The 12,732-nt window shown below is 39.7% G+C and overlaps 1 protein-coding gene across 2 annotated transcripts in view; it reads left to right on the forward strand.

Moving 5' to 3' along the window:
* Positions 1 to 12,732, forward strand: part of rlf (RLF zinc finger) — a 49,777-nt gene that overhangs the window by 30,443 nt on the left and 6,602 nt on the right. Inside the window, exons 1-7 of one of the 2 annotated variants that reach the window (XM_055656584.1) lie at positions 4,814 to 5,458; positions 5,888 to 6,042; positions 6,585 to 6,666; positions 7,303 to 7,438; positions 9,997 to 10,199; positions 10,686 to 10,822; positions 12,367 to 12,508. In XM_055656584.1, the coding sequence (XP_055512559.1) occupies positions 5,435 to 5,458; positions 5,888 to 6,042; positions 6,585 to 6,666; positions 7,303 to 7,438; positions 9,997 to 10,199; positions 10,686 to 10,822; positions 12,367 to 12,508 (879 nt within the window). In that variant the 5' untranslated portion in view covers positions 4,814 to 5,434. Of the gene's footprint in view, positions 1 to 4,813; positions 5,459 to 5,887; positions 6,043 to 6,584; positions 6,667 to 7,302; positions 7,439 to 9,996; positions 10,200 to 10,685; positions 10,823 to 12,366; positions 12,509 to 12,732 lie in introns of those variants that run through there. The other variant, XM_055656583.1, reaches the window with a different exon arrangement.

A 12,732-nucleotide genomic window follows, 5' to 3' on the forward strand; every position in this document is an offset into this window, starting at 1 on the left:
CAATTCAGCGGGTCAGGCAGCATCTCTGGAGGGAAGGAATGGGTGACGTTTTGGGTCGAGGCCGTTCTTCAGACTGGTCTTCAAGCTTAATCAAAGGTAATTGTGTTGAATTTATCATACACTATTACTCATTACCTAGGTTAGGCACCTCTGGAAATTACACGTATTTTGTTTTAAAATATGTTAAGTTTTCTGTTTAAGAGTCACTGAGCTGGTGGTGAAAATTAAAAACTGCAGTTGTGGGAAATCTGATATAAAACAGAAAATGCTGTAGACTCGGCAGGTCAGACTACATCTGTGGGAAGAGAATCACTTCAAGTTTCAGGTCTGAGACTGTCAGGTCTTTGTTATAAATATACATGTTTTGCTTCCAAAGGGATACTAAATCAAATCACATGATTGTCTGCTTTGGCAGCTTGCTTACCACGGTGCAGATTATTTCATGGCAATTTCCCAAGGAAATGAAATTACCGAGGAACTGAATGGTTTGTTATTTGCATTTCAGGTCACTTCAGAGTCTAGTTTATTAACCTCTGCTCAGAAGTTTCCTTCTTGCATGAAACTCGGGATTTCTGTCACACTCTTGAAAGGGCTTTATGCCTCTGTACTCTTGAACTGCATTTTAGCATTCTTAATTATATACGGATGCATTATATTGTTGCAGTGAATGTACTGTGAGTGGAAAGGAGGCTGCAGTGGTGATATAAAGAAAGTATTGTATCAATTCTCCAGTATCTTAAAACATTTTTTTTAAATGATACTTCTGCAAACACTGCCATCTCGGTGGCGTTAATATCCAAATTCTTGTCAATCCTACTGTTAGCAAAGACAGTTTGGCAAATGTCACGATTGCAGTTGTAGGAAGCTAAATCTGTACATTTATGTGTAATTAATTCTTAATATTCCACAATTTATCTGTAAGATGCTAAGTGAATGTTAGGGTAGAGTATGCATTGTTGTGTTGTGCTTTAAACTTGAAAATCATTTGAAAGTTAAATTAAGTCGTCGTCGTCCCCCCAAGTAAAAAATAAATAGTCACACTTAGTAAACATCAGTTCTGTCCCTATTTATTGCAGAATACAAGTTATATCTCAAACAATGCTCTAAATTGGGAAGTGGAAGGAAGGAAAGAAATTGCTATCAGCAGGGAATTGGTGCTTAGAAAAAAGTCAGAGCTGTGGAGCGGCAAGTCTCTGGATCCTGATGGTCTTCAGTCCAGTGTCATAATAGATCATTGAGAACGTCGATAGTGTGGTTTTATTTTTCCAAAATCCCTTAACTTTATGGAAAGTCCCATTTGATTGAAGAATAGAAAATATAACTCCATTATTTGAAAAGGGAAGGAAGCAGGAAACTATAAACTATAGGGATGGCATGGTGGTGGAGCGGTAGAGTTACTGTCTTACAGCGCCAGAGACCCGGGTTCAATCCTGACTGTGGATGCTGTCTGTACGGAGTTTGTACGTTCTCCCCGTGATCTGCGTGGGTGTTCTCTGGGAATTCTGGTTTCCTCCCATATTACAAAGATATATGGGTTTGTAGGTTAATTGGCGTGGTAAAACACTAAAGTGACCCCAGTGCATGTAGGATAGTGTTAGCGTGCATGGATCGCTGGTTGGCGTGGGCTGAGGGGCCTGTTTCCACCCTGAATCTTTATCTCTAAACAATACTATAGACCAGCCAGTGTCAAATCAGTTAAATGGGGAGTACATTAGAGGCCATTATTTAAAGATTTTATTTCAAGAAAATTTAAGACGTCTAAATTGTTTGAAAGAGAAAAAGTGTTTGGCCAATTTATTGGAGTTCATGAAGAAGTAATGTGCTGTGTATTAGGTGGTTGTGCTAGACTTGAATTCCCAGATATTTTTGATAAAAGTGCTATCAAAGAATATATAATGCAAACAGGAAGTTGTCAAGTTTAGACATTTAATCATTTGCCATTTCAAACCAACCACCACCAACCATTTGCTGTGCTTTATTTCAAACCAACCCCATTTTCATTTTCAAACCACATTAAGGGCACTCAAGGTCAGTAAAACCACACTCACAGTTTAGTAGATACATGTAGAGCGTTATTCACAGCACAGACTGAGAGACGTGACCCTCTCGCTCCCCCATCTTGCAGAGACTGACTGAGGCACTCAACACTTCTGGGTTTTATAGTCCCTCCGGAAGGGGCGTGGACTTCAGGAGAGAGAATCTCAACATTTTTTAAACACTAATAACTCTTTTATTTTTCATCGATGTGAAAAATCCTCTTGTCCTGCACAGCGAAGGGGGACTACGAGTAAGATGGCCAAAAATCACTGCCATAAGTGGCGGCGTTTTATCTAAAATCAATATGCAGAACAACAGGAAGTTGTCAAGATCAAACTTTTAGTAATATAGATAGATAGTGCTTGTATTTCTGATCAATTGGGGAACCCTAACTCTTGTGGTGTGGTGGCTGCTGTGCAGCTGGAGCCTGGAACCAGGGACTGTTTCATATAGTGTCTGAAGAGAAATCAGTTATTTAAGGGGTAACTGCAAATTTCAATCTCTGATATGGAACTGTTTTCAAACACTATTTTGTAATACAGTCTGATCCGATGTAAAGCGTTATTTCCGATTTGGGAATATAGTCCAATCTATGAGATATCATGTGGAAAATAAGTTTATTTGAAAAGAGGAACTAGTATAGGAACTACTTATCCCATTGAAAGAGGAACTTCATTGTGGGTTCCTGCTTTGAGTTTGGGCCTATGATTACTGCCCATTGTTATGCATTGAATTGCAGACTGTCTAGCTCAACTCTGTTATGCTGCCTTTTGCTAAGCATAAATTGGTTCAGTGCAGATCTGTTTGAAGCTTGAATACCTTCAAGTAGTTTGACTGGTGAAAATACAATAATGGTGAGCTCCTTTGGTCATTACTTGCAGGCATTTCGTTGTACCCATACTTTTATTTGTGCAATGACATTAAAGTTGAATTGAATTGATTATAACATTCATTGTTATCTTAGGGTGTGAAAATAGTAGTCAACAGTGCATGATTTAAAAAACACACACAGTGCTGTAGTAACTCAGCGCTGTAGTAACTCAGCAGGTCAGGCAGCAAACCTGAACTAAGATAGGTGATATTTCTGTGTTTAAGAAGGAACTGCAGATGCTGGAAAATCGAAGGTACACAAAAATGCTGGAGAAACTCAGCGGGTGCAGCAGCATCTATGGAGCGAAGGAAATAGGCAATTTCGGGCCGAAACCCGTTTCGGCCCGAAACGTTGCCTATTTCCTTCGCTCCATAGATGCTGCTGCACCCGCTGAGTTTCTCCAGCATTTTTGTGTACCAGGTGATATTTCTGGTTGGGACCCATCTAACCAACCCATGTTCTCCAGGGAAGCTGTCAAGTCAAGTTTATTTGTCACATACACATACGAGATGTGCAGTGAAAGGAAAGTGGCAATGCTCGCGGACTTTTGTGCAAAAAGACAAACAACCAAACAAACTATAAACACAATCATAACACACATATTCTTTTACATAATAAATAATGGAAGGAAAAACGCTCAGTAGAGTTAGACCCTCCAGAGTTCAGTAGAGTAGACCCTCCAGAGTTACTCCAGCACTTTTTTTTTCTTTTCTTTTTTTGTAAACCAGCATCTGCAGTTTTATTGTTTCTACAAGTATGCATTAATACTGCACCAAATACCGAATTATTCAAAGATGATGTAAAGCTAATTCCATTACCTCTCATTTACACCACACTTATTTTTTTGTATATGCAAGAATGTATTTTGGGCTTTCTTTTCCTGAAGTAACTTCGTGAGAGATTTGGCACAGGATGATTGTTTTTAGCTTTTTTCCTTAAATTTCTATCTGGGAGTTCCTATCCCAGTATCAAAATCGTTAGGTTTTCCCTTGCACCACTGGGTCTATTTTGATCATGATCTAAATGTACAAAAAATAATCGCACCGTACCCAGGTTTATTGGCCTATCAGTGAGCTGCCAATTCACAAAATCAATCTTTACTATTCGCCAGTACAGATAGTTATATAATAACTTAACTTAACCTGCAGAGAGATCTCCATTAACGTAAAAAGACTTTTGTTTACTAAAGTTGTGGTATGTGTTTTGGATCAGGTGGCAGCTCAAATGCTCAAACAAAAATACAAGAACTCAGCCAGTCAAGCAGCATCAGTGGAAAACGAAACCAGTTGGCATTTCAGGTCAAAGACCCTTCATCGGAACTGAGCAAGTTGGTCTAGGAAGCAGAGAAGATGGGGGAGGGCAAGAGGAAGGAACACAGGGAATGTCTGTAATGGAGAATTAATAGAGAGTAAATCCCCTGTCCCACGATGCAGGTTTACCCAAGAGCTTTCCCGAGTTTAAAATAAATCAAACTCGTGGTACTTCATCACGAGTATTTTTTTTTTACTCTTGGAAATTTTTCACGCTATTGGAAAAAAACGTCACGAGTTTCCACGTTTCCCGAGTGCCTGCTGTTAAAATTACAAGCCGCTACGAGACATCCACGAGCTCCGACGTACCCGCTACGTACATTCTACGTACTTACCACAAATTCAATTTTTTTTTAAACTTGGGAGAGCTCTTGGGTAAACTCGCATCGTGGGAAAGGGCCTTTAAGCTCTATCTCTCTGCATCATCTGCATCTCTCGTTTCCCTTTTCCCAAACTAGTCTGAAGAAGGGTCCCAACCCAAAATGTCACCCATCCCTTCTCTCCATAGATGTTATTCCAGCTTTTTGTGTCTATCTTCAGTTTAAACCCGCACCTGTAGTTCCATCCTCACTATAAGCTGGCCAACTCAGCAGGCCAGCTCAGTGGAGGGAAATGGATAGATGATGTTTTGGGTCGAGACTCTTCTTCAGGCTGTATGGTAACTCAAATCTCACTGCACCAATTGGTGCATGTGACAATAAATGTAACCGGAACTTGAGTAGAGGGGTGAAGCAAAAATTGTCAAGTGGCCGGTGGGATACGGGTGAGGAGAGATGATTGGCTGATGGGTGGAGATTGTAACAAAGGCTAGAGATGAAATTGAGTCAAAAGGGTGCCAAATAAGGAAGGAAGAGGCGGGGGGTGAAGCCTTTGGGATCATTGTTGAAGCGGGGGAAGGTAGAGTTGAGCTTTATCTGTGTATCGTGTTACTAACGTTGTCGTACAGTCTGTGATGTTATATAGCCTGCCTGCAATCCCTGGTCCAAACAAAGGAGTCCTGCAGGTTGCAGTGTGTGCCCAGATGGAAAAGTGTGCCTTGAGCTGATGATGCGTTTTGTAACAGTACAGGAAGCCACGGAGAGGTCAGTGAGAGTGGAACGGTGAATTAAAATGGCAGGCAAACTGAAGCTCGGGGTGCACCTCACATTGCAAAGCGATGGCCCAGTGTGTGGTTGGTTTCTCCACTCTCGAGGAGGCTATATTATGAAAACTAAACATGGTGCAGTGGATTGGCAGAAGTGTAAGTGATTCACTCCTTCACTGGAGAGGAATGATTTTGTTTTATCTGATGGCATTGAGAACCGTATTGAAAATATACTTGTGAAAACTGGTATCTTGCCTAATTAGACAGAAACTCCGATCTATTACACAGTCCTTGAACTTAGATACTAATGTTTCAATTTGTAAAATGAAGAGGATTGAATGTTACTTGCAAACAGAATGGCATGTACCAACAGCCTTCCCACTGAATTAACTGCTACATGGATCTGCACAAATATCCTGTTGTGTCTTCTTACAACTGCAAGTTCTTCCTGCTTGTATTGCTTTGAATCGAAAGTCGCAGCATGAAATAGTTAAAAGCTGTTAAATCTGTTGAGTTAAGCACACATTAAATCGTTTGAATTTAATTTGCATTCGAGTTTCAATGTTTTCTTTCTCCCCACTGCAGATCTTGATACAATACGGTGAGAAATACAAAGCTACTGAAGAACTCCTGCCTTTACTGGAAGTCTATCGGATTTCCATCCAGAGCTACGCAAGTGCAAGGCCTTGCCTAACGACAGAATGCGCACACATTAATTTTGTACTCGGTCAGTTAGTCGTGTAAGTGTCTCTTCAGATGCCAGCTTTTTCAAGGACATTAGATCTGTAAGAATCCTGTGTAAAACAGCAATTTAAAAATTTTAAAAAAAATCTTCCATATTCTATGTTGTTGACTATATTTCTATGGACTATAATGAGATGTGACATGAAATGGTCGTTGTTGATGAATTTGCGCAGTACAGCTTGTGTCTTTAGTTACAATCAAATGCACATCAGGTCATCTTTAAATCTGAATCTAACCACATTAAGGAAATTCATTATTTATGTGAAATATATAAAATACAAATTGCATTTCGTAAAATCATTCAGACATGTTTTGTCAGCAAAATAGCTTTAAGTTCAGATGTTCTGCAGCTAGCTTGTACAATTTTCAAAAGCTGTTTTTGACTAGATTTGGCGGCAAACCTTATAACTATGTAATTGGAACCTGATTACAAAAAAAGCTCGATTTTTACTTTGGGTGCAAGTGTAATAAATTTAATAAAACGGTTCTGAATCTTTAATAATCCAGATTACTCATGTATTTTTTAAAACCACTTTAGGAGCTGTTTTGAAATATTACTTTCACTTCCTGACAAAGATGTTCCACAAGACTTGTGGCAGCAGCTGCAGCAGACATTGCAGGTGAGGGAATTGGTTCTGAAACTTGCTTAAATGTCTGATATTTCAAACATAAAATTGCCATTTGGGTTCAGCATTTAACTTCATAACATGCAAGTCTAATTTATCAGTGTTCTAAAACAGCGTTATCTGTATTTGGAGTTGAAATGAACCACTTAATTCTTAGAAAAAGCATTCTATTTCAAAGTCCTTGTTTTGTCTATTTTTTGATTTAGCTTTGAGTCAGTTGAAAGTCTAGCCTGTATAGAAAGAAAAAAACTTGCATTTATATTGCTTGTGTATCACACCTTTCAGATATTCAGTGTCGAAATTTTGCATTGATCTGAGGGGAAATGTAGCAATGTTTATTTCTATTGCTGTGTATTTTAGCTATGCATATTTACTATGCAACTGCTTGCATGGAATTGTCATTTTGATCTAAAATCGATATGTTTCGAAGCTCATTTGCTATCTCTTAGATTGTAGCCAAATCATACAAACTCGCTGCTTGAGATCTATGAAAAATAAATATGCCATAGCAGAAAATGGTGCCCGTACAAAATGTTGTGTCTTAATCTTTGTTTAATACTGCAGTTGGGCTTAATTCAGTGAATAATTCTGAAGAGTCTGTACTCTTAAATTATCGTTTTATTTTGATAGGATTCTCACGATGTTTTACTGGAATTTGGAAATAATGAATTGGAGGCACTACTTGCAATTTCTAGAGAAGGGGGAGCTTGGAAAAATCCAGTTCTACAGTGTATTCTTTCCAAGCAGACAGCATCTATCGAAGAGGGTAAGCATAGTGTATCCTGTGTGATTTGATTTTTAATTTGGCAAATTACTCTTTTCCCTGTCTCGTTTTCCCCAAGCAATTTAGTCGATATACACTTAAGATAGAGATTAAAAAAGCTGGAGTAACTAAGTGGGTCATGCAGCATCTCTGGAGAAAAGGAATAGGTGAAGTTTTGGGTCAGGATTGTCAGGAGAAAAGGAAATGAGAGATACACATGGTGATGTAAAGAGATATAGAACAAATGAATGAAATGTATGCAAAATAGTAACTATGTTCATTGAAAGGTAGAGCCCACATTGTTGGCTCTTGTCTAGGTGATAATGAGATATACAGACAATGAAACTCAACAGGATGGCGGTGAGACTAGTCCGATGACTAGAGTGGGGGTGGGACAGAGAGAGGGGGGGAGATACAAGGATTACTTGCATGCTGCTGGATTGCAATCTGGCCAGGCAAAATATGACATGATGTTCCTCCAATTTGAGTTCGGCCTCACTCCGACAATGGACAGAATGATCTGAATGGGAAGGGGAGATAGTGTTTGGCAACTAGGAGATCCCATATGCCACGACAGACTGAGTGAAGGTGATCAGAGAAAGGATCTCCCAGACTACGCTTGTCTCTGCTTGCTGCACTTATCTGCTTTGAGGCACAGAGCAATGTACAGAATGGGATATTGTGGGGGGGAAAAGGATAAACACAGGGATAAATAGACAATAGGTGCAGTGGTAGGCCATTCAACCCTTCGAGCCAGCACCGCCATTCAATGTAATCATGGCTGATCATCCAGAATCAGTACCCCGTTCCTGCCTTCTCCCCATATCCCCCGACTCCACTATCTTTAAGAGCCCTATGTAGCTCTCTCTTGATAAACAATCAGCTCACTGAAAGTTAGCATGCAGGTTAGCAAGGTAAATGTTTGCTGTGACTAGGAGTATCCAAGGACAATAATAAATGTCTTGCAATTATACAGAGCCATGGCTACAGCATGCCTGGAGTATTTATGTGCAGTGGAGTGACAGAAGTGTAATGCCCTACGGTGCTATCAATGGTTTCACGTGAAGGGTTGCTCAGAAACGTAACAGGGAAGCTTTCAAGAAGATACAAAATGGACAGGCCGTTTAGGGTGCTAGGAGAGGTCAGGACTTGCCCACGGTAAAGTTTACAAATGGGAATACAGGTTAACATAACACTATGTACAACATTTAATTTCTAGCATTATTCAATTTTCTACATTGCAATTAGTCAGTACCACTTGCATTGGCAAGGAAGAGAGGGAAAAGATGACCTTCCACTTAATTATAAACTTACTGCCAAAGCTGCTTTAAATCAGTCCACATTTCTTTTGCCTCCCAAAGACAGACATTTTGCATATATTATAGAAAACATCGCAAATAGATGCAGGAGGAGGCCATTCGGCCCTTAGAGCCAGCATGGCCATAATATTTGTAGTTTTGGAATTACTGATGCACATTGTCTTTCCAGGATGTTATGATGGTGTTTCTGAATTACTATTACACAAATTAGTTTAGTTTTATTATTGTCACGTGTACCGAGGTACAGTGAAAGGCTTTTGTGTGCAGAAAAGACTACATGAAATCAAATCAAGCCATCCCCAGTGCACTGACAATACTGTTGCAGGCAGACAAAAGTGCTGGAGAAACTCAGCGGGTGCAGCAGCATCTATGGAGCGAAGGAAATAGGCAACGTTTCGGCCTGAAACCCTGAAGGGTTTCGGGCCGAAACGTTGCCTATTTCCTTCCTGAAGGGTTTCGGCCCGAAACGTTGCCTATTTCCTTCGCTCCATAGATGCTGCTGCACCCGCTGAGTTTCTCCAGCACTTTTGTCTGCCTTTGATTTTCCAGCATCTGCAGTTCCTTCTTAAACATACTGTTGCAGGCACAGTGAGGTGCATTTCAAGCTAAACTAATTCTACTTTTCTTAATCTGACTAAAGTTTTCCTGGGAACAAAGCTTAATTTAATTCAAAATATTTTGGTTATATTTGGTGGTGACAGATTCAAGAAATTTATTGCCATGTCAACAAGTTGATAGGAATGTGTCTTGGTTCGCTCTCAGGCAGATACAATACAGTACAATACAACCACCACATACACCACAATAAATAATACAGACAATACCGTACGAAGGACAATATATACAGGAAGGACAGTACCCAGCAGCGTCATATTAAGCGTAAGTGCAAGTGCAAAAGAAAGTGCAAAGTGATTAGTGCAAATTCAAATATCTGATGGCTTGGAGATAGGTGCTGTCTCTGAAGCGAGATGTTTTACTTTTAATGCTTCTATATCTCCTTCCTGATGGGAGGAAATTAAAGAGGTAATGTGCCGGTTTAGGAGGATACCATCAGGAGTTTGAAGCTTACAGAATATAAATGACCTATTGGGTGTACTTGAATCTCTGTCAAAAAGTTAAACTTGTGTAAATTAATTGTGGGATATATTTTTTAGTGCAGGCTAATGCTGCAAGGTTGGATTCTGCAACCTGCACCTATAATTGTGGAATGTAATTAATTAACAACCCTTTTTGTTCATACAGTGAATGATTATTTGATCCAGGAAGGACCAGCATTTCTTGAGATTCGCATTAAACATCTGATGAAGACTGATCGCAAGTTTGATGCAGTACTGCTTGCAAAGTGTTGTACAGAAAATGCAGAAATTAACAGCAAAGGTGCTTTTCGACAAATCTACCTCACTAGTCTCTGCACTATGGGACCCAATGAGGAGGCAGCAAAAGAGGTTAATGACTTTATATAATTACGTTTACCAGCAAAGTAGCTCCATAGAATGATTAGCTCTCCAGTTAAAAATGATTTGAAGTTGCCACTGTCCTGTCTATAATTCAGTTCTACACCAGCAAAAGCATATTCCTCCATAATTGGTGTCACTGAATGTTGACAAAGAAAAGTAGATCCTTCACAGCACCAGGGGCCCGGGTTCGATCCTGACCTTGGGTGCTGTCTGGGTGGAGATAACTAGAACGGACTGTGGAATTTGAATGATAAGCCATGATGATGTTCAGTGGCTGCGCTCAGATGCTCCATTTTTCTGTGTGAATCTTGAGTGGAATAGAATTCAATATGAATTTGGAGAGTTGGCTGTTGGCAACATTGGGAAGAGCTGTCCATTTTGTTGGGAATGTATAATGACATTTTGAGAATCAGCATGTGTATACTGGTCTCACCAAGATCATCCATTCTAAAACTTGCAGCATTCCTTTTGTAGATCGCTCGTGTTGACTGCAAGGAAGTGCTGGATATTATTTGTAACCTGGAGTCTGATGGTCAGGACAATGCTGCCTTTATCCTGTGTACAACATTCCTAACCCATCAACTGCAGCAGGAGAGTGTCTATTGTTCTTGGTAAGTTAGTGCATGGTTGTTTAAGATGGCCAAGCAGCAGCTTTATACTTCATGTATTGTTCGTGCTTGTTACTGGTGTATCTGGCATGTTAACTACTTGTTTCCATTTAAAATCGTCCATTTTGCTTTGCAGTCAATTGAGGTTTGGGAATGGTTGGGAGAGAAAGATTGCAAACGTATCTGAATTTATTGTGCATCATGTTTTGTCATTAACTTTAAGGCAGGAACTGCACATGATGGTCTCCAAACTCCACTTACTCCTCTGAAGAAGTAATTTAATTTTGTGCTTTGTGTCAGTCCTTTTTAGATCTTTGCTTGGGTATTATCATTAGTTTTCATTGTATGCACCTTTTGTGACGTTGGTTTTGTGCCTTTAGTAAGACCAGCATTATTAGCCCATCTGAAATGCCCTTGAGGATGGTGAGCTGCCTTTCAAAATAGCTGCAGACCTTTAAGTGGAAATACTCTCATAATGCTTTAGCAGAGGGAGTTTCAGGATTTCGTCAGAGTGGCAATGAGGAAAATATTGACATAGTTCCAAATTGTTGTGGTGCATAACTTGGAGAGGGCATGCCGCATCGTGGTGGTGTTCCCATGAGAGGCAATCTTGGCACAGAGGCACAGCATTAATCATGCTTGAAAGCCGAGCCAAATGTTGAGACTGTCCTCAACTGAAGTCTCTTTGGATAACTAACAGCAATGGCAAGTCTTGTTGACTCTCTCTAATCAATTGAATCTAAATTCTAATGCCTTCCTAGCTCCATGGCTTAGAATAGATAGTTCAGGACAGAGCAGAAATAATTCTTGATGCTTATCACTGGCTTATCACATCATTCTTGATGCTTTGGGAAACCATGGCAAAACATTTTTGCTATGTATTAGTTTCTGTTCAAAATCCTCTTCAAAATGTAGTTTCTTCCAGATCAAAAGCAAGTTCACGTGGCAATCGATATTCTCAGGGTGCAAGTGGTAGTTGAGAGTGTTTGTCATGTGTCCCAAATAGGATAAAGGAATTACTTCCAGCAGCATAACAGAATTTGTAAACAATATAATAAATGGGGGGGGGGGATATTTCTGTGTGTGTGTGTCTGTGTATGCACATATGCGTGCACACACACATAAAAACAAACAATAATAGTGCTGCTTTTTCTAGCGTATGGCGTGCACAGCCTAAAGTTGTCTGAAAACTTGTTCTATTTGATCTTATTTGATTGTGCGCGCCGGGTTGATTGCATTTGCCACGTGAAGGTTGCAATCTTCTACCCCTAATAATAGTGCAAAAAGACAAAACCAATGCCTCCCAAGTCTATGTAGTTCAGAGCTTAGCTAGAGGTAGCTGCACTTCAATAGCATCTACCCCCTATAGCCACTTATGATTTTGTTTTTGTTCAATGTGTATGTTAGAAACCTGCACTCTATGGCTACACTCGGTCAAGGTTGGAGAATTGAATCAGTGCACTACCACGTTATAAACTCGGGTGGCGTAAAAATCTGTAACGGTATAATTGAACATAAGATTCTCTTTTTTTTTTTCCCCCCCAAAGGGAGCTCACTCTGTTTTGGAGCAAGTTGCAACGGAGACTGGATCCATCTCTGGGTTCCTTCCTGGATCGTTGTCGGCAGCTTGGTATTATTGCTAGGACTGTGTATCACATATTCTTCCTTATAAAAGTTATCCAATCTGAAGTAAGTAGCCTGATGATTTCTTGTAGTTGAGAACTACTGAATATGTATCTGTGTACAATGTTTTCCTTAAGTAGATTTTTTAATATAATCTCGAAATTTAATACTTGCAATTTGTTATTCGTAACTAAAATTTCCTTATTGTCATCATATACATTTTTTCAATTCGGTGCTGCTCTTTAATTATTTTAGTTATTAATTTGATTTTCCCTCAAAAGCCCTTAAAC

The sequence above is a fragment of the Leucoraja erinacea genome, chromosome 26 (genome assembly GCF_028641065.1).
Source record: "Leucoraja erinacea ecotype New England chromosome 26, Leri_hhj_1, whole genome shotgun sequence".
Classification (NCBI taxonomy): domain Eukaryota; kingdom Metazoa; phylum Chordata; class Chondrichthyes; order Rajiformes; family Rajidae; genus Leucoraja; species Leucoraja erinaceus.